Source organism: Mixophyes fleayi, chromosome 7 (assembly GCF_038048845.1).
Source record: "Mixophyes fleayi isolate aMixFle1 chromosome 7, aMixFle1.hap1, whole genome shotgun sequence".
NCBI classification, from domain to species: domain Eukaryota; kingdom Metazoa; phylum Chordata; class Amphibia; order Anura; family Limnodynastidae; genus Mixophyes; species Mixophyes fleayi.
Genome location: NC_134408.1, coordinates 10,051,547 through 10,074,992, shown reverse-complemented (window position 1 = coordinate 10,074,992; position 23,446 = coordinate 10,051,547). Strand labels below are relative to the sequence as shown.

The window sequence follows — 23,446 nt, the reverse complement described above, 5'->3', positions numbered from 1 at the left end:
GTTTATTTACTTAGTTCAATGACAGTTTACAAATGCATGCTAAATGCATATCCAATGTATAGTAATAAAAACAATATAATATTGATGACACAGTATTTATGTATAAACAGACTTCATCAAACAACCTTACATGGTTCTGTCTGTATAGGAGATGGGCTGATTTTCAGAGATTCCCTATAGCGATTCACCATTACCAAATAATGCCAAACTTGATCACGATTCCCCAACATTTTGTAGAATAAGTATCGTCCACTGAAGAATCTGGCCAATCAGAGTAAAAAAGCCTCTCAGTGAACATCAACAAGTGTCTCATGTCTATAAAAGGTGCTGTACTCATCATTAGCACCGTCTAGGTGTATAAATACACACTTTGTGATGCCTTATAAATAAATGGTGATGATGGTGGTATAAAACCCACAAACACAATACAGATATATTTGCAGGGCTGAGGAGTCAGGGCGCCAAACCTTCAACTCTGATTGTGACTTCTCTATTTTTCTACTGTCTGACTCCAAATCTGGCTCTGACTTCTGCAGAAATGGCAAATGTACTGTTTATATACTAATTAGTGATGAAGAAACTACATCGGTGCTACTATAGGTGAATACAAGAGTCACAGTTACAACAATGACTTCAGTAAATCCAAAGTGTTTGTTTGAATTAATAAAATGAAACAAAACAAGACAAAATAAATAAACGAAACAGTTCACTCTCTCTTTAGTTATAGGGTGGTAAGCCTTCTTCATATGCACATATGTTTGTTTCATCCGTGTTCAGCTTTGCTATCCTGCAGAAGACCAAACACCTTAACAAGTCCCAAGAGACAAACCGCGTTGGGTTTCCGATGGGCAGTATCTGATATCTGTAACTGGACTTACCTGCTGGAACGTTGGCACACCTATCTCCTGTAGGTGGCATACAAGGGTTAATAGTATGACATGGATCGATATCCAGGATTGAGCTTTAGGTCTCAGATAAGCTCTATGTTACTTTTATCTATGTGAGTTTATATTGTACAGATTTGTTTTAAACATTTTAATTGGTATTATATTATTTCTTGTATGTTTATTTTTGCAGGTATAAAGTAATCCACATACATGTGAATCTAGAAGTCTACCGATTTAATAAAGACTGGAGGAGTTCCCATCAAGCAAACCCAGATAATTTTTGAATAATTCTTTATTTTGGTACGGGGCCACTTTTTTAATGAGTGCTCTATTTTAATATATGCATAAGACTTCCATCACCATTGGGCTCCTTTTCTACATTATTTAGATATATATTAATTAGTAATTACAAGTTTACTTAGATTGATAGAACATAAAATATATTTATTTGATTAAGATTTCTGAGCAAGAAAACTTTCCAAAATTTTTAAGAAAGTAAATATGCAGCAAACTATGTTTTATTTATTTATTTATTTTTAGGTAACTTAAGATATACCTTAAAACTAAACAATATATAATATTAAGACTAAAAAAACATAAAACATAAGTTGTCCTCTACTTACAAACTTTTTATAATTACATTACCAAATGCTTTCCTATAAACATATGTTTTACCTTTGTTAAAATTTGACAAACTTCCAATAAAAGTCATATGGTCAAATAAGGACACCTAACATTAGTATATATAGGCATGGAAGGGACATTTAGGTTTAGTTTAAAGCTATGAGTTTATTGGCCATGATAAAACAATGTATTAAGTAACACATGACAAAACTTATAATACTATACACTGCCCTATACACACATATTGGTAACACTTGTACAAGTTATGGCCAGAGGAAGGAAACTGACCAAAAAATATCAACTAATTTAAATATTAATCTAAATATATAAAACCATAACACTTTCAAAAGAAACCCAAACCTAAATGTCCAGAGTTTGAGCTCATCCAAATTAGTGCACAACTGTCCCGGCTTAAACTGATAAGAAAACAAGACATTTCAGCCAATACTTTTTACATTATTGCTAATGATGTTATTAGTAAAACACAGTAACTGGTACAGACAGACTGATCACAGTTACTTCCTGGGATAATTCTGATATTTACAGGCAGTTTCCTCAGTGGACTGTTCAGCAGTAAATACAACTTATGTCTAATTGGTCAGAAGTCTCCTGTGTGTCAGTCAGAATGTGATGGATCCAGTGACTGAGAGGAGATTCTCTCTGGTTCTGTGGTGGTGTCTGACTATCTGAGAGTAACTCCTGGTCATATAATGTATTCCATGTAATAATACTGGATCCATTCAGTAAGAACATCAGTATTTGTAGAGAAATCCCCCGTCAGGCGCAGCTGTCAGTATAATGCTGATTCTCTACAGTCACAGGAGGGCAGTGGCTGGATGTCTATGTCATGTTCCCCGGTATCTGGTCTGGATATACATCTATATGTATATTGTACTATGTGACTAATGATAACGATCTATCACACTGGTTATTTATCACACTCCTCTGCTTCATAACTTCTCCTATGTTGCGTGATGGTGATGAGGTCGGAGGAAGAATTGATAACTATTTACAGCATTACAGTATTATTCTTGTACTAGTAATAATACTAAGTAATTATGGAGTACTAATGACAGCAATCTATCAGATATGGCTCTTATGAGACTCCTCTGCTTCAATCCTTTCCGAAGATTTGCGACGATGACTGGAGGAAGATTTGATCACTATTTTCCGATCAACTTGATGCAATGGTTGTTTTCCTTGTCCTGATATTAAACTAAAATTTCCTGTTAAAAAAATAAAAAGTAGAAAACGATTAAGCAAGATTGTACTAAGCAGTGAATAAATGAAATTTCTGTTCAGCGGAAACCTACAGGAGCCTCCTCTTCCTCCAACAAGTAGGACAGTTATATCCCCAGAAACACAATATTTGATATATACACCCCCTCCCCTGCAGCACCCAAATGCCTTACATCATCCCGGTGCAATTACAGTGACCTCTTGTGATGTAATCTGCAGTACCGGCAGCACGATGACAGCAGGTAAATAAGCGTCTGGATGTAGGAGGTGACCAGGAAGTTAGTGGGAGAAGGATGGCTCCAGTGTTTGGTTTAAAGATATTGGAACAATTATCAATGGAGGTAACTAATACAGTGATGGTTGTCTACAGGTTTTGCGGAACAATAGGAGGGATATTAATGAATAGGGCTCTTTATTAAGAACAAAAAACACCTGTTTATAGCTTTATTTGTAAATTGAATTTGAAAGCTGCAAATCAAAGTGTTCAAAAATATGATTCAGTTCACAATATGAATGTATAGCTCATGTTGGCACCAGTTCAGATACTCAGGCTGTTCAGTTGATCTGAATAGAGATTTTCATTTCAAAATTAATTTTATATTGGAATATATAGCTCATGACATAGGCAAACCGAGGAGGGGTTTCCTAGTGCCTGGAAACCCCCCTCCAAGCCTGGGGCACTGTATAATTGAGGTGGCTGGACCCTGCCCCTGCTTCACACGGCTCTGCTTGAAAAGGGAGAGCTGCGTGCACCTAACAGTAGTGCACGCAGCATTGCCCATGTATATTATGGGGATAGGAAGAGTTGGAGAGCAGCCAAGCAATGTATAAAATTATAGCCACGCCCCCATGCATGCTGGTCACGCCCATTGGTGGCGTGGTGTGGAAACCCCCCTCTAGAATAACCTGTGTTTGCCCCTGCATGAGAACAACAATTCTCACATAGAGACTATCAATTATCATTCTGTACAGAGGTTTTTTCTCCTAATCTGACACCTCTGTTACATTATAAATTGTTATATTGCACAAACTAAAATCACTTTATAAATTGACTTCATAAGTAAAAAGATAAAGCTAGTGTAGTCTGAACATTCATAATGGTCTGTCCCCCTAATCTATTGTACACCCTGGGTGAGGTGTTCCCTGTTCTAAGCTTCTTGTCATTGGCTACTCCGTATCACCCCATTCCACAGTGTGAAAACACCCTCCCCTCCCTGAAATTTCAAATTCTCCCAACCCTATTGCTGTGGAAACAGGAATCAGCATATTATGTATTATGGGGAGGTGCCCTTTAAATGTGATGTTTCTCAACTGTTTTGTGTTCGCATGTTACACACATTACATATTAGAAAAGCAGGAGATGTGCACTGAATTCACAAAGTAGAATTTGTACCATGTCCCCAACATTGTGACATCAGATCACACAGTCTAAGCACCAGTACACAATTATATAGTGTCCTCTCGCCATCTCAAACTTAATCTTTTTAATATTCCCACCCACCAACAAGAGCATACCTGACATTTCTATTTCTGTTGATAACATGACCATAAATCCCACCCCACAAACTCGCTGCCTAGGTGTAATCCTTGACTCACACCTATCTTTTGTTCCCCACATTGACTCTATATCTAAATTATATTATATACATCTAAAAAACATTTCCAGAATTCGCACATATCTCACACAAGACACTGCAAAAACCTTAATCCATGCACTTATCATCTCCCACATTGACTATTGCAATTCCCTCCTTACTGGTCTTCCCCAAAACAGACTCAAACCCCTACAATCTATTTTGAACGCAGCGGCAAAATTGATTTTTCTTGCAACTCATTATTCCTCTGTTGAATCACTCTATATGACTCTACACTGGTTGCCTGTTTTCTAAAGAAACCAATATAAAAAACTTTTACTAACCTACAAGGCCATCAACAAAGCTGCACCAACATACATCTACTCTATTGTCTCAAAATATCTCCCAACTCGGCAACTCCTTTCTGCACTAGATCTGCGTCTCTCATCCACACTCATAACATCCTCCCATTCCTGGTTACAGAACTTTTTTCGGGCTGCACCCACTCTATGGAATTCTCTCCCTCGCACAATAAGATTCTCCTCTGGTCTACAAACTTTCAAGCGTTCTTTGAAAACCCACCTCTTCAGACAAGCTTATATTATGCCTCAACCACCCTCTTAAACTCACTACATTACCCTATTACCACCCGTTACACAATTTCACACAAGACAACTACCCCCTGACCAACATTGTTTGACAGGCTCATTTAGCTTATGAGTCACTTTTACCTTTGCAGTCTGGCTGGGCCGAAATGCAAAATGTAGACTTATCCTCATGTATCAAACTCCCATTGTCCCATAGATTGTAAGCTTGCGAGCAGCCTCCTCACCTCTTTGTTTTACCCAGTTTGTTTATTAGTTTACTGTGTTTGTCCCCAATTGTTAAACGCTATGGAATTTGTTGGCGCTATATAAATAAATAATAATGATGATGATGATGATAGTGTTACTTATTCACCTGGGGACCAGCATGAGCAGCTGGTTATGAATGGACCATAGATTGTGCTGTGTGAACACGTTGATATGGAGCATTAATGTCACAGTTGCTTAGAAGAAAACATATGATAATAAAGTGTTTCTGTGTTAATGTACAATGAATAGGAGCGTTAAGGAAATAGAAACAATATATATATTACCTCTGCTGCGTAAGAAGATGAGCACTTCTGGAGACTTCAGAGCTCCGTGTTCCAAAATGGCCTTAAAATACTTGTCACTTGGATCCATCTTATTAAGCCGCGTCATGGCCTCACATATGCTGGTGACTCTGTAGGAGCCGTCACTGCTTTCAGTTGAATTAGTTTCGATATCAGAGTCTGGGATCCTTTTATATGGGCCGGATTCACTGTCAGCTCGTTCCCAGGTTACCCCAAGTTCTTGTGGGTAAAAACTATCGACTTCCAGGATAATGTATCCGCCATCCTGGAGACGGTTCCTTATAACTGGAATTCCTGAAATGTGTAATTGTGCTGTTTATTAATAATATCATATGAATGTGAGGAAGAATGAAATCTTACAGACTACGCTGAGGAAGAGATATAATGTACTGACAGTAGCAGAGAATAAATCACACAGAAATGTAAATTAATATAGACATGATATCAATAGCTATATGTAGGGAAATAACATATAACGTCTTTTTTAATACATTTTGGCTACCCCAATCTTCTTGAATACAAATTTACAACCTGACATATGGTACAATAAAGAATAAGTACAATATTGAGATTCAGCAACAAAGAATTCATAATCTGGAATAACTTATTAAAGGACAACTGCCGAGCAATTCACCAGGAACTTAGATGCCCTTCTCCAAGAGGGCCACTCAGGGGCTCCGTCATCATTCCTACCATGCTAATGGGAAACTGGCAAAACACAGTCAGTATCCCAGGAATAGGTGAGGAGGAGAAAGACCAGTGTAATGCAGTGTGGTAAGATTTGGTAAGTTCACCGTTAAATAAAGAAGAGAACAGCAGATCTACAGGAGGACACTGTCCTTTGTTGTTCAGCCGTGGTGTCTTCACTCTAGTGAGTAAACTAAAACCTATTCACCCAATGCGTTCTGTTAATGACCTTCACCTCTGATCACCTATCACCTCCTCACTCTCCCGCCTGCAAGACTTTGCCCACGCTGCTCCCCACATTTGGAACAACCCACCCCAAACAATCAGACTCATCCTCAACCTCAAATGTTTCCAAAGCTCCCTCAAACCTCACCTCTTCACACTTGCCTATCTGACCCCATCCTAAGACAATTCCATCCACACTCCACCATCTCCATTTATAAATGTCTCTACCTCCTATCTCCTCATCCTCTCTGTATGTTTCCTTTGTTCTACTTGTATCTTCTGTAGTTGCTTTCTCTATAGTCTCTTTTATTGATTATTACTGATTCTGTTGTTTCTCTTGTCAGTTATCTTTATTTTTTTCAGTTTATTTTTTGCGGCGCTGCTGATTTTGTGGCACCCTATAAAAAAAAGATGATGATGATGATGAGTGACCAAATTGGATGAGATTTGGCCATTGGGTGCCCGGGCTTAGTGAACGGAACCCTACTGGGGTCACTGTGGAAGTACAATTGAGAGTACACAAACACAGGGCGGTAGTCATCTCCCAAACACATTTACCAATATGCCCAACAATTAATAGTTTTCACACATGTTTTGAAATCTGTTTCATGGGAACTTTTTACCCCAAGGACTATACACAGGACACGCAGTCACCCCCTAAGGTTAGAGGAGAGGAAATTTTACAACCAGCAAAGGAAGGGGTTCTTTACAGTAAGGGCAGTCAAGATATGGAATTCACTGCCAGGGAAGGTTGTGATGGCAGATTCAATAGATATGTTGAAGAAAGGGTTAGACAATTTTTTAGCGGAAAAGTGTATCCAGGGATACAACCGTTGATTAAAATGAAGGATAGTAGTGGATATAGGGTAAAAATAGGACTGCAATATTGGGTCTGGGGGGATTTTCACAATTGAAACAGATTGGCGGTTGCTTAATCTGGATCAATTTCAAATATAAGTGCAGGATCGTAGGAGATCCAAAATAGGTTGAACTGTTGTCTTTTTTCAACCTCATCAACTATGTTACTACAGCTTTATTGTATTTATTGAGGCTATACTTTGCCATTCATGAGACTAGTTGTATCACCCTTGCGGGAACCTGTTTAACACTGTAGTAACAAGTTGCTAATTGATAAATCAGACAGTATGTCAGTAGAATCACCATACAATACATACATTGACGTGAGTATTCAGTTACAGCTGTGATAGAGAGGGCAATTAGCGTTTGCAAGTTAACTCCATCTATCCAAACCCAACTGAGTTTGGGAAAATGTTCATTGAATTTACAGCAAACTGTCGTAAGACCTCAGTGAACCACTGGGACAAGTGTCCTTATATATCTGCTTTGCCCATTCCTAAGTCCTAAGTTTCCATGGTTATAGATATTGACAAAGCATGTCAAGTTGTTTGCACAACTCTACAGAATGGCAGCAACAGCCATGTATGACTCTTCCTATTGCAGAATTTGGGTAAAAGTCAAATTTGTGGTATCAGAAAAAAATATGTATTACTCAATTTTGGATGGAGTTACCCATTAATCATATTATTTGTGGTACAAGGAAATTCTGAAAAGTTTGCTTTTAAACATTCATTCAGAATCTGACTCCCCTTTATGGCAATTAGTATTATTGTAGCCTGTAACCAGCAGATTTACCACATAAAGAAGACATTGCATTTAATAGAGTAAAAGAGAAGCATTAATTAATAATAACTAAACATGTGGTTGCTTTACCTAATGGGCTTTAATGGCGGACAATAATGTTATAATGCAGAGTTACTATGGAGATTTGCTAACCAATCACACAAGCTCTGACCCTGCACTGTTCTAATATAGAGAAGCACCACCTCCTAATTAATGGATACAACCAAGAGCATTCTAGACAGACTTAGTTAAATATATATTTTTTCAGATATTTTTGTAGCTCAGTAATACACAGGCTTTCATATATATTCATGTGATAAATTGACTTTTCTTTATTTTCACATACACACCCTGTTATGAATAATAGATAGATTAAGAGTATAGCAAATGCCATATTATATATTATAAGACTCTCACACACCTGTCACACTGAGCTCTCCCGTCCTCTTCTCCAGCGGTGTCACCAGAGTGGGGTGTGTCACCCGGCAGATGAATTCTGACCCATGTTCTGTTAGTGCTGACACAGATACAATCAGACTGGCTGTGCAGGTGTAAGTCTTATCAGACTGTTGTGTGATCTCCATTACTGGGATCTTGTATTTATCACTGGGAGACACTTCATACAATTCCTGCTTTCCAGCTTCTCTCCTCATCCACTTCACAGCCAGATCACCAGGGAAATACCCAGAGATTGTACACTGCAGTTTGGCCTCTGTGCTGTGTAGTAATAATGGTGGTTTTATGATTTCATCCATCACTGGGCGCCAAGGAAAGTCTGTAACACAATTTAAGGCACAGGACAATAGCAATTCACTAAATAAACAAGAGACTGTAGTAAAATAAACCAACTGTTAACAAATATTCCTTAAGCTGTACACCCAAATGTAAATCCAAACTGTGCAGATCGGTTCAACCAGAGATCACATCAAACAGTGTAATGGAATAAATTATGGTACAAATATATGTTGGATAAAACAATGTTGATGTGTGTTAAATCTGTATGGTCAATGGTCTCTTTCTATTTTCTGTGCAATGGGTTAAATTCTTCTTTGTATGTTATACTTCACAATGAGCCACTATTAATAGGATGTTAAAATAGTTACCAGTTGTCATGCTATATAGAGAGAAGAGTGTAAGAGGTCACATATGCCTTTTTGACCTGCTTAGGCATAGAATTCTATGTACAATGATGAGGTTGTAAAGAATATATATAACCAACTTTGTCCTTGTGAGGTATATTCTTTAAAGTATGTGAAGTGATTAGTGACGTATGTAAGAGGGGTGGGGTTATTTCTATATAACCTGTGTCTTACATGGGGAAGGTGGCCTGTTTCATTTTGAATACAAGCCATTGCATATGCAATTTGTAAGAATAAAGATAACCTTTGCTTTTCAAACACTTATAATTTTTTGAATCATTTATACGTCAACAACAGGTACAACGTGTAGAGGCAGTACAGGCAATATACTGATTTGTTATTACTATACACACAAGGAATGCAGACTATTGGGAAGGCAGGACAAAAAAACAACATTATTTGTCAGATTGACAATAGATCAATTTTAATCATTTTATCTTTCCTGTTGCATTATGGTTCAATATCAAAGGTATCGTTGTCTCTGCAGGTTTGAAAAAGTGGAGATGTTGTCTATAGCAGCTTGATAAATTTACCCCCTACAATGACAATGGCAGTAATGAGAAAGCTTATTACCTGCCACAGACACTTCCCGAAACTCAGACACATCCAGCGATTGGTGGCTCCACGTCACACGTACTTTGAACCCTGGATCTTTGAAGAGATGTCCGGGGACTCTGCATTCACTTTTAATATTAAATGTATTGTCAGAATTCTGTATGATTTTCCCATCAATGGTATCCAGCTTCTGGTAATGTCCAACTCCACTGCTCCATATTATCTTGATATCTCTGGGAGAAAACTTCTCCAGAGTCACAGAACACAGGACATCCCTGGAGTCACTCAGAGACAGATTTATGGGGGCTGACATCTCTGGCTTTTCTGCAAATAAAAGTACATACAAACTCATGTTTTGTATCAACTCTCTGCATAGAGGGGTTTGTAGCTGATTCCCATCTCTGTAATCATTCATTCTCTAATGAAATATAATTAAATCATTCATTCATCCTGCAATTAAAGAGTGCTAACATAGTTTAAAATAAGGAATATTGATATGTGTTTTAACCCTTGGGATGGCCTAAGTAATGCAACTACAGAGACAATATAAACTTAAATTTAATACTTTATTTAGAATAAAATTAATTAATTGAATTAAGGCGCTATCCACTTCCCAGCATTTTTCACCTAAAAACTCCAATGCAATCGTCTATTCTAAATAATTGTGATGGTATTACACAAAGACCAGATGGAGAGTTTGCTTCTTCTGCAAATACACAGCTTCAGTCTACAGCTACAAGCCCAGGATGTGGGATACGTTTATACCATAACAATCTTTAAACCTGTCTGACGAGAAGGATACATCCGCAGACATCAGGAAAGTGCTAGTGCTCCATATACAGTAGATAAAAGGAAAAGCTTTGAAACACAAAGTAATTACTGGGAAGTGAGGAGACCCTCATCATTAAAGATGGAGTCAAAGTGTAATAACTTTATAGGGGGAATACATCATCATCATTTATTTATATAGCGCCACTAATTCCGCAGCGCTGTACAGAGAACTCACTCACATCAGTCCCTGCTCCATTGGAGCTTACAGTCTAAATTCCCTAATATAGACACACACTCACACACAGACAGAGAGGGAGACAGACAGACAGAGAGAGAGAGACTATGGGCAATTTTGATAGCAGCTAATTAACCTACCAGTATGTTTTTGGAGTGTGGGAGGAAACCACTAGGCCACTGTGCTGCCCGCTGATATATTTACGTAGAGATGGATTAGTGGTTAGCACTTCTGCCTCACAGCACTGGGGTTATGAGTTCTATTTCCGACCATGGCCTTATCTGTGTGGAGTTTGTATGTTCTCCCTGTGTCTGTTTGGTTTCCTCCAGGTGCTCTGGTTTCCTCCCACACTCCAAAAACATACTGGTAGGTTAATTGACTGCTAACAAATTGACCCTAGTCTCTGTGTGTGTGTGTGTGTGTGTGTGTGTGTGTGTGTGTATTAGGGAATTTAGACTGTAAGCTCCAATGGGGAAGGGACTGATGTGAATGAGTTCTCTGTACAGCGCTGCGGAATTAGTGGCGCTATATAAATAACTGATGATGATGATCCTCTAGTCTGGACTTATCTGGGGTGAGCTATATTATACTACAGATATAACCTGAGAACAGAACCTTTACAACAAACATTTCCTTACTTAAATTCCAACTGCATTTCAAACTCCTCTCCTTGTTCCTCCCATCACAAGAGAAGTTACAGGTGACCTCCAACTCTTTGGATATATCAGGTTTAAAGCTCAGTGCAGTGATGATATTGTACAGTTTGTCTGCTGGGGACTGCGTACGGTCTGTTCTCATAGTGTAACCACTGCAGAACGGCGTATTTTCTGCATCCTTCTTTGCCTGCGCTTCTGATATCTTCAGCTTCTCTCCGCCATTCTCCATAACCGTCCAGGTCACCACGGCGTCCGTGGTGCAGTTAGAAGCCACACAATAAAGGGCCACCTTTTTATCTTCAGTCCACCTTTCCATCTTATGGATGTGACTCACCTGAAACCGCTGGAACACTGACAAAATAATATAATACAATACAATATAATACAGAAGAAAACAAATCTGAAACCTATTTCCCTCTGTTCTCTTAAAGTAATAAAGAGAATGATGAATAGATGTGTTACATGGATATATAAGTTGACTCCAAAACATAAAGGCAATGTAAGTAAACATCTCCTCTCATACTATGACAACAGCTAAGAAATTCCCCATTGGGCCTCATTTACTAAATGCAAAATGTCTGAGTTGCAGCACAAAATGCCTTTTGGGTTTGAGCACAAGTGCGCCTAGATTCCCACAAAAATCCATAGGTTTTTGAAGAAAGATGGCTGAGTGTGCGGAGGATCAGAAGTTGCACCAGCCAATGAGCGGAGTTGTTGGCATTACTTGAAAACTGCTGAGTAGGCGCCTGGCCCTGTCTTGTTTTGTGGAGTAGCACAAAAGATTTAGATTTCACTTTGCAGACCAAGAATTTTTAAATGAGATAAACGGATGGAGATGCAGCATTTTTAGGAGCGCCGGACTATTACTACCCTGTAAAAGGACTCTCGGAGGTTGGTTCTTATTCTATACTTCTTTTATCAAGATGCAATGTGTACAGGAGCACATTTCTATTTGTGTGTGCTCATTTAAATATCTCATCCCACAACCTGAAATCTCCTTATTATATGTGGGCACAATAATAAATATATGAGTGGCTAGCCGGAAGGAAGTAAGATCCACCCAACCTCCCATCAGGAGCAAAACTCAGTACCAACACATTTCACGCCATCTTGTTACACTAAGCCAGGAGTCTACCTGTATAAAAAGGAACAAGTGCACAGATATAGGTGTACTAGTAGCAGCTTCATTCTGCTAACATAACTGTTTGTGCTGCTTCATCTAAAGCTTGGGATTTATATGGGTTTATAACAGTAGTAATGATGTAAGTTTTTGTTTGACGAAATCTGAACTTAAGAGAGCATAAGACATAATTATCTCACATTTCTTCCTTGTGATGAAATAATAGAGAGTCGCTAAAGTTCCAAACGCCGCTAGCACTAACACCAGGAGGGCGGCCGTGAGTCCAAAGTGACAGTGCCTCCTACAGTCACCTGCAGGTACAAAGGGAAGAGAATGTACAGTTACATATCTGTCACTCTATTCTAGGTGGTTCAAACTGTGGTTTTTCAGCTGTGATGGAGCTCCTAAAGTTCCCTGCTATTCAAAGCCTCTTTTGTTGAAATATTTTAGATTTACGGTGTTAAAACTGCACAAAAGTAAACATTTGTCAACCATTACCTGGACAACTTTCTGTTAGTGGGCCTAGAAATAACAGACAAATAGCAGGAAATGTTATTCTCCTTAAAGGACAAGATGAAAACTTCAAGTATTCCTATAACCGTGGATACGACAGACAGCCCAAGTATGTGCAGTATACAGCTTTCACAGATGCTACAGGACCAAACTTTTGGATCCACTCTTCTCAAGCATCGACTTCCAGAAAACTGGTTCACAGCAGTTCACTTTTTATTAACATACACACATGATATCATTAAACTCTCCATAGAAACTGCCAATAAGGTTCAGTAAACAACCATAAATGAAATAAATGGAGCTAGATACATTGACTCTAAACTGCATAGAGCAGCTAATCAGAGAACTGAAGGAGACCCCACCAATCTCTTGGGAGGTTGGACCTCATTTATGAAAGTAAAAGCAGGTGACAATTACCCTCCTAACCCCATTACCAGCTCTCCCTGCTTTCTGACAATTTATTATTCTCAGTGATACAGCATCTCAGACCTATTTCTCAGCTATCCCTCATTTTCCCCGTTCCTGGCACCAGTCAATGTGTCCCTTTTGGACGTTGTGAACATATAGATTTGTAAGAAGAATTTCCTCCATTGGCTCACGGAAGTTTTTTCACATCCTAAATTGATTATCTACACTGTCAATTATTATGTATTTTTATGGCATTTGAATAAGTTGTGTCTTAGTGCATTGTAGCACCTATCGTTATATATGTGTTGTTGTGTTTTATGATAATTTGTATCTGTATGTCTGTGTACATTTGTCTTTTATCACATAAAATAAGAGCATATTCTGATAACACATTGTTAGCGTCCATCTATGGCAGTTTTAAATATTGGGAGTAGTGTCTAGATGTGTTATGGTGGGTAAGATGTCATCTAATGTATAATATACAATAGCAAAAAAGTAATATATAGAAACAAGGCACAAGTACAGAGCATAGCAGTAATGGTAATCTTATTGCTTAACTTACTGTTTACTTGGACCTCCTGCGTCTCCGTGATGGGACTGTACAATGTCTCATGTTGGACCTCACAAGAGATTTGAGTTGGGCGCTTGTCCTTGTTAAGAAGAATTCGGTAATAAATCTCTTTATCAAAAAGACTATTGTCACTTCCTCTGCGAGGATCAGATCTCTTCCCATCCAACAACCAGTTTATTTCCACAGCTTCAGGGGAATATCCCCTCGCTTCACACACATATATCTGTTCCTCACCATCGGGGGTCATTGAAGAGAGGACTCGCACAGTGGGGGCCGCTGGGGAGAAATGTTATATACATCATTTTCTAAACAGAAGCTGTAATAATACACTCTTCCAGCAGATGGCGATGTAGAAGCTTTCCTAGAGTTGTTAACTGTACACTGTGGGTTATAGACTATGCTGGCGCTGGACTTCATCATCATCATCATCGGCTATTTATATAGCACCACTAATTCCGTTGCACTGTACAGAGAACTCACTCACATCAGTCCCTGCCCCATTGGAGCTTACAGTCTAAATCCCCTAACACACACACAGACCAAGAGAGACTAAAGTCAATTTAATAGCAGCCAATTAACCTACTTGTATGTTTTTTTGGAGTGTGGAAGGAAACCAGAGCACCCGTAGGAAACCTACGCAAGCACAGGGAGAACATACAAACTCCTCACAGAAAAGGCCATGGTCGGGAATCAAACTCATGACCCCAGTGCTGTAAGGCAGACGTGCTAACCACTGAGCCACCGTGCTGCCCAACTCGTGCCTTTAAGTTGCCAGGTGTATAATTAATAGTAATAACAATTGTCATCATCCAGCCATTTTTGTTGGGAATATGTTTCCTTGAAATTCTTGTTCCTGAAACTATGTTACTACATTATATGACTTTGTGAAACATACCAGAAAGTCATATTTTGTCCTGTATTTATAAGGGATGCACAGATTTCAGGACTCAGTTGTGTGTGTGTATGTTAGGGAATTTAGATTGTAAGCTCCTATGGGGCAGGGACTGATGTGAATGAGTTCTCTGTACAGCGCTGCGGAATTAGTGGCGCTATATAAATAACTGATGATGATGATTCAAATTTAAAGGTATTAGAAAGAGTGATGTTCAGTCAAATTTTTATTACTCTGCCAGCTGAATCCAAATCTCCTGTAATTTTATTGTGTAGAAATAGTTCTCTAATACTGGAGCTAAAAATATATAGATATTATAGTGTACAAGTTAGTGATTTGCACTGACATAAATGCACAGGAAATTTCCCCATTTGGGAAATTATAGGAAATATAAAATGTCCTTTCAGTGTTCTGACAATTATCAATTTACCACCCCTTAATAAACTTACAGTTTTCTCCTAAAATAGCGCTTGGTGAAGACTCATTCAAGGTGTAAATGAATCACAAGAGTGAGTGGGCATTGGGACCTCCTATATTTCATGAATATTGTTGGGTATACAGACTCAGACCCCCCCACACATACTAATCTGTAAATATCCACATATTTTTCAGCAATGAATAGCCTGATCCATCAAATCCCAAAAGAAGAAACATAATGTTGCACCCACAGAGTAGACGACATCTTGACTTACTAAGAAATTTGAATTTTGATTGTTTTCTATCCATCGCACTCTTCCATACTCTATTAGATCATGTCAGACACACTTACACATATTGGCATCTGTAGGCTGCAGCTGTTTATGCAGCAGCCACAAGTCCCCCAACAACAGGATACCAGCACCCACTAAGGAAATAGCTCTATACGTTAACAACCAGAAAAGGTCCACTATGCTGTACTCACCTCCATACTCCACTCTGAAGGCATCTTGGAGAGGATCACGGAGAGACTCATGTTCCACCTGACAGGTAATGACAGGATTGTCCTTGGCCTCAATGGGGGAGATAGTCACTGAGCTATTTACATTATAGGTCCCATCTGCATTCATCTGGAACATCTCCGATGCTGATCCCAGATCCTGACCATTCCTGAGCCACCTCACTGTAATATCTCTTGGGAAGAAATCTGTAACAGAACATTGAACCAGATTTCTTTCATCCCTAAGAAGAACCTTTTTATTCATCCCCACGGTTGGGACAGCTGGAAGAGAGAGGAATAAAAACTAAGGTGAATCAAAACAACATCGCTATAGTAATGCCCCTTTAATGCAGCATTCAGTGTTCAAACTGCCCAGGATAACAGTCAACATGAGCATCCTGAATTATGAATTCTGCACACAGTTGCCAAATAATCCTTACTCTTAAGATAACATATAATTCACACTAATTAAACAATAAAAAAATATAGATTTTTATTGTGACTTCCGCACACTCCAACAATATTGCATCAGACAAGTGTCTCTCTAGACTTTGTTTGTAGATATAGCGCAGTTGCAGGGCCAGATCACGTATTAGGCGACCAAGGCCCCCAACTAAGGCCCATGGGGGTCTACCCACCTAGGTCACCTAGCAGGTGATCTGCATTATGCTAATTATTTGGATCAGTCCTGGAATAAAGAGGACCAGCCCCAATGGTACTCTGCTTCCCAGTGAGTGGTCCCTTCACCAAGACCAACCCTAATGCACTGCGCTACAGATCAAAGATCCATTTCTTCCTCTTCCCCTCGTCCTTTCCTCCTATTAATATAATGCGTGGAGAAGTGGGGTTTATTCATGTTATCTGAGTGAAGGGGAAGTGAATTCATTTTATCTGGGGGGGGAGTTGTTTTAATGTTATTTGGAGGGTGTATCAGTGCATTAATGTTATCTGTTATAAGTGGGGACCAATCCTCATTAGAATATACAGTAGACCCATTTTTAGGTCTGAATTCACAAGAGAACAAATCGTGTTCTATACTTTATGTACTTACCTAGAATATTTAGCTGGATCTCCTTATGTTGTCTCTCTGGACTGTAAATCACTAAACACTTGTACGTCCCCTGGTCAGTGATGGTCACATTGTGAATGGACAGAGAGGCGTTGCCCCGTTTGAGCTCCTGCTCATCGATGGAAACTCCTGGACTAGAATCCTTGTCTTTGTTGTCATATCTCAGCAGCTGTTTGCCTTCGAAGTACCAGAATATGGCCAAGAATATGGGATTCACAGGGGGATTATTCACAGTGAATGTACAAGGCAGAACAGTCCGAGTTTGAAATAAAGCAACATGAGAAGAAGGAACAGTGACCTCCAGTCCAGAACCTGCCGGAGACATCAGAGTTTCAGAAGAGTTAGCAATACAATAGTGATGTTCTGAAGGCATAACATACAATACATCTCCTGTTTGTTGTTTAGGATGGAGGACAGCCTACTTAGTGAATAAAATCACAACTATGGATGCAAAATGACAAGCAATGTATAGGCCAAGGTGCAACACAACAATGACTATTAGGCTGTTAAGAACTTGTCAACATAGAGCGATCTTCTACTTGAGTGTCGTTTCATAACAGCCACCTGCCAATGATAGAGCCTACACAATATAACCCTCTTTCATTAATATGGCCATCTTTTGCAATCCCAAGAGCGGTGATAGGCAAATCGATTAGGCTTATTTAGAAATTGGACGACTTTAAGAGATTCGCCCAAAACTTGTGGAATAAATAGTGCCCACTAGTGAATCAGGCCAACCACAGTGCATGGCCTACATAAAGCCAATCAGTAAGCAGCAACAAATGTCACATGTCTATATAAGGAGCTTACAGACTCCCAGGGCTAGATTTACTAAGCTGAGGGTTTGAAAATGTGGGGATGTTGCCTATAGCAACCAATCAGATTCTAGCTTTCATTTATTTAGTGCCTTCTACAAAATGACAGCTAGAATCTGATTGGTTGCCATAGGCAACATCCCCACTTTTTCTAACCCGCAGCTTAGTAAATATAGCCCCCAGACACTATTTCAGGGTGGAATTATTCAAATTTTTAAAACAAATGCGAAATATATCTCCTACAGTACAAAAGCTTGTATAACGATACATTCTATAAAAATTACTCAAAAGGAATTTATTGGAACACAGAAAGAATAAGAACTGAGATCTGCACAGGAGCGAAGGATAATAAAAGCTTTACTGTATCTTTAACTGAGCTATTCTCTGGAGTGTTAAGTGTTAACTATTGGTGTACGCCCTTCCGGTGTCATAGGGGAGGGGTACAGAGGATATAAGTTAGATGGGCGGAGTATTATTCAGCCTTGCAGATCTGGACATTGCCCACCCACCCTCCCTGAATAGTTTGGTTCCTGGGAACATGAGGAATTGGCTGGATACTGTTCAGGATGGGTATCAGCTTACGGCGGCAGACATGGCTGTCCACGTAGATAGATGGAGTTTCGGCCGGAAAACGCAGTTCAGTCGATGGTCAGTGGTTGTGTGGTCGCACATTTACGGTATTGGGCACGTTGAACCCGCCTCTCTTTGAGTGAATCGGCTATTAGTCTCGGTTCAGGTACCGCCCCTGTGGATTGCCTTTGGTTGCTTTCCGTATAGCCCAGAGGATGCGCGGGTTCGGTAGAATCGGGACGTTGTGCCCCGTCCAGGTCGATATGTGCGCCCGGGGTTGTTATTGGTTTGTCCCCCACTTGAACCCAGGGGTTTGTTGGTGCCCCAGATGATAAGTCCTAAGGAGATGCTAGGACAGTTGGGTTTTGCCTGGTACACGTCGGACTGACTGCTTTATTCTCCTCCATCATAGTTAAATAAATCATTTAATTTTGCCACACTCAAGTTTTGTGTCGTTACTCTAAGGCAGCGGTTCCCAAAGTGTGCGCCGCGGCTCCCTGGGGTGCCGCGGCGCTGTCACTGGGGTGCCGCGATCGCCCCTGCAAAAAAAAGAAGAAAGAAAGAAAACACAAAACTTACCCATCCAGCGCCGGATCCTCCTCACTGTTTTCACTGACTGCCGGGCGTGACGTCATCACGTCCAACAGTGTCAGTGAGGAGCGGCAGAGAGGACATCAGGACAGAAGACGGCGGAACATGAAGAAAGAAGATAAGTACAGGAACGGAGAGTGAAGGGGGACAGAGAGAGGTGCTGAAGGGGGGAGGAGGGGCAGAGAGAGACAATGAAGGAGGAGGACAGAGACGCAGAGAGAGAGACACTGAAAGAGGGGGACAGAAAGACTCAGACAGAGACACTGAAGAGGGGGACAGAGAGACACTGAAGGAGGGGGACAGAGAGACACTGAAGGAGGGGGACAGAGAGACACTGAAGGAGGGGGACAGAGAGACACTGAAGGAGGGGGACAGAGAGACACTGAAGGAGGGGGGACAGAGAGATGCTCAAGGAGGGAGACCGAGAGACACTGAAGGAGGGGGACAGTGAGACACTGAAGGAGGGGGACAGAGAGATGCTGAAGAATGGGGACAGGGACGCTGAAGGAGGGGGAGAGAGAGAGACACTGAAGGAGGAGGGCACAGAGAGAGAGACACTGAAGGAGGGGGATAGAGAGACGCAGAGAGAGACACTGAAGGAGGGGGACACAGAGACACTGAAGGAGGGGGACAGAGAGAGACGCTGAAGGAGGGAGACAGAGAGAGATGCTGAAGGGGGGGACAGAGAGAGATGCTGAAGGGGGGACAGAGTGTGAGCTAATGAAGAGGGACACAGGGTGTGAGAAGGCGAAGAGGGGGACACAGGGTGTGAGATGGCGAAGAGAGGGACACAGGGTGTGCGATGGCGAAGAGAGGGACACAGGGTGTGAGATGGCGAAGAGGGGAACACAGAGTGTGAGCTGATGGAGAGGGACACAGTGTGAGATGGCGAAGTGGATACAGAGTGATATGGTGAAGGGGCGCAGTGATATGATAAAGGGGCACAATGTGATGGTGAAGGGGTCTAAATACATCTTACGTCATTTTGACCCAACTACTTAAAAAACGGGACTTCCCGGTAATTATTTTTGTTTAGGGGTGCCTTGGAAAAATTATGGTGACCCTAAGGGTGCCTCGAGCTGAGAAAGTTTGGGAACCACTGCTCTAAGGTAATAGTTGAATAAAAGGAAGAAGGTAAAAGAGGTTAAGATATCAGACATACGCCTTTTAAAGACATACTGGATTGTCAAATTGTGCACAATACAGTAAAATAGATACAATTATCACGTTTCCATGTAGACTTAAGTACTTATAATTAAAATTTACCTTTTATTATGTTATGATTAAAAGAAATTTCTTACTAAATTGAAACCAGTGAAATTTGTTAATTGATTGGTGAAATTTTGAGTGAATTGCTATCTGCTTAAATAAATGTTAATTTGGGATTGGGCAAATTTCTAGTTAACATGCTGAATATTCTACGTCAAAGCTAATTACAGAAATAGAGGTAAGACTGCAGGGCATGCATAGTTACCAAAAACTTTAAATAGTTTCCAAAGATAATTTACTGCTGAGCTGTAAATCTCATCTGGTCACATACAATACTATCTTGGTGGACCGTAGAACATTACAAGACCATCATGTGATGTGTGATCATGTGACCTTAAGTATAATGTCTCAGTCTTGGCTCCACCCACATGTGTCGTAAATTAAAGTGATCTGTTCTTTAGCTAAACCTTTTGCACTTAATTTCTTATGTGAGGTTAGATGAGCGTTTATTTTACGTATGTACCTAGAAGCGTACGTGCCCACTCTCCCGGAATGTCCGGGAGACTCTTGAATTCCAGGCAGGTCTCCGTACTCCCAGGAGGCATTCTGGACAACCTAGTGACATGGGAAGTACTGGGGCTCCCATGATGCGATTCTCTGTGATTTGCGTCATTGTGAAACCCCTCCGCTCTAAAATGACGCATTTGCGCTATTGCTTTGCAGGGGTGGGGCCAAAATGACACAATTCACTGTGCCCCACCCCCTTCCGTCCTCACACCCCACTTATCTTTCATATACTGTTTTATCCACTGTCTAATGCAATAGAGCATTGTGGTGCCTTACATATCAGCAATAAAAATAGTTATTATAATAATAATAATATTGCATACTTGCCTACTTTCAGCAAGTGTAGTCCAGGAGAGGGGTGTGACAAGAGGGCGGGAGGGTGCGGGGTGTGGCAAAACGCCTCATTTTGGCCCCGCTTCTGCGCCAAAGACGCATTTTCATTGCGGGGCCAAAATGACGTGATTCACCACAAATCCCGTCATTTAGGCTAGGCAGTTGCACATACTTACCAACTTGGCAAAGTTGGTTTCCGGGAGAGGTGGGCGTGATGGGGGCGGGGCTCCAAAATGCGTGGGGACAAACGCCGCGATTCACCGGGAATCGCGGCGTTTGGAAGCTAATTCTGCCCACTCACTAGGAAGTGGGCACTTCCTAGTGAAGTGGGCAGATGCGGGGTATTGCCACACTCCCTCGGGAGTCCGGGAGACTCTCGCTAAATGCGGGAGTCTCCTGGACATTCCGGGAGAGTTGGCAAGTATGCAAGTTGCGGGATGCGGGAAACTTGCCTACTCTCCGTGAGACCGACCCGAATTTCGGGAATCTCCCAGACATTCCGGGAGAGTTGGCAAGTATGTAATATTAATTTTAAGTTTAAACATAATAAGACAATTTACCATTATGCTGAATTGCCGATATAATACTCTTTGGCTAGAAATATTTCATAAAAAGAGTTATGAGTAATTGTATTTAATGTAGTGCCAGCCTCAGGTTTGGGTTAGTTGGGGTGTGGTTTATTTTGGCACAATCTACCAGTGTTAGCACAGGCATGGTGATGGGGTGAACATGAGTGACATTTACATTAACATAACATTGTAAAACTATTTACAGGAATGGTGTGCACTTAAAAACTGCCGATGTTAAAGTAAGAACAAGAAATCCCACTTGGATCTATTGGTGGTTATAGGTGTCAAATGCTGTACAACATTGTACATGAAATAATCTATAAGTGGTATTTGGAACTAGGCCGTGCTCTATAGAGGTTAGTAGTATATATCCGGATCTTTGTGCTAAAATAGAGGGACTGTGAAAACAAATCCTGTAGATAGATAGCTGACTGTTCAGCTTTGCAAAAGCAGTTACATGTTCGCATTAACGATCTGTGTGACAGAGCATGCATGATGTATGACAGCAGATCATGGTACTACAAAGACATATTTGTATTTTATACACGATTGGAAAAAGTTCAAGGGTTAAAATTCAGCTCCTGTAGTAAATAGAACAGACGCCTAGTTATGGGTCTCTCAATCCATGTTATTTGCATAACAGGGGCACCCTCAGACAGTTACAGACACTAAGAATACCAGATTACTGTATTGATAAAGTATATAATATAGTAACCTTTACAAACCTAATGGTTTACGCTTTCTAGCTATTGTGGTACTACAAGGCTCAGCAAACCTCTGGATTAGTGGTTGCCTGAGCCCGGTGTATAACTGTACATGTGTAGTATTCATTTACAGACACTAGGAGGTAACTGGTTAATAAACACACAAGAGATTCACTTGTTAAACCGTTACAGAGACATAAGTTATATAGCAGGAAAGACTGAGAGATGCAGCTCTAGAAAACAGGGAACACAGCGAGGGAAAGAGAGACTGTATAATGTAGAAGACATCTGGAATGAGAGAGCAGAGACTGTCCATGATGCAGGGAGGAGACAGCAGTGAGACGAGGGTGGGTGAGCTAGGACATGGACAGGGGAGCTGCTATATGGAAAGGCCACAGATATGGAGAGTAACAGCAATGAAGTTAAAAACAGGGTCAAAAATAAACATTACACTCACACGTGTGATGCAATAAGATCAGAAGGACACATCCCACTCTCTCTATGACTGATTCTTGGATTATAAATCCCATTGTCCAGCCTCAGTTCTGCAGCAGCTGCTCCTAGATTCTTGCGATAGTGAAACTGAAACTGTATTCTGTACTTACTCTGCATTTCCAATAAGCTTCTTGGCTGCAATGAGTTTCTTGGCTCCAAGTCAATGATGAGTTGTTATCATATGATTAGTGTCAGGCTCCATTCTCTATATAACACTGGTTAGTTTACACTGTATTATTACTAATCTGACTATTGAAACTTATATATTTTATTATCATATTATATTATAATTATACATTATATTATAATAGTATAATGACTGTTTCAGTGCCGGGAGACCTGCAGGAACGTTTATTCCTCAATCAGTGTTTTTAGGTCATATTTAACATTGTTGAATAATCTTTCCAGAGATATTTGTTCTGTCAAGATCAAGAGAAAAATCTTTGAAAATCACAATATTTCCATTGAACATGATATCAATTGCAGAGTCATGCAAATGTACGCAGGACACTAAATCCAATTGGAAATGAAATGTATATTCTTTTTAAAAATTACATCTTTAAAAAAATGAAGAGATTACTCCACGCACAGAAATGTTTTTCTTACCTTAGTAGAACATACACACATTGCATTAAAGTAAAAATATCCCACTTGCCCAATCTGAAACCAATATCATCTTATAGTATCATTTTGATTGGATTTGTGCAATTGTGCA

At 40.2% G+C, this 23,446-nt stretch overlaps 1 protein-coding gene across 1 annotated transcript; it reads right to left on the bottom strand.

Moving 5' to 3' along the window:
* Positions 1 to 1,656: 1,656 nt before the first annotated feature.
* Positions 1,657 to 22,813, bottom strand: LOC142097312 (uncharacterized). The gene is made up of 10 exons (XM_075179044.1): positions 22,694 to 22,813; positions 16,861 to 17,190; positions 15,795 to 16,091; positions 13,993 to 14,277; positions 12,710 to 12,820; positions 11,372 to 11,740; positions 9,746 to 10,051; positions 8,455 to 8,808; positions 5,463 to 5,774; positions 1,657 to 2,737 (listed from the first exon to the last, which is right to left on the bottom strand). Exons 1-10 carry the CDS (start codon positions 22,764 to 22,766, stop codon positions 2,595 to 2,597), a joined length of 2,580 nt encoding a protein of 859 aa, XP_075035145.1. The 5' UTR covers positions 22,767 to 22,813; the 3' UTR covers positions 1,657 to 2,594.
* Between the last annotated feature and the right edge of the window lie 633 nt (positions 22,814 to 23,446).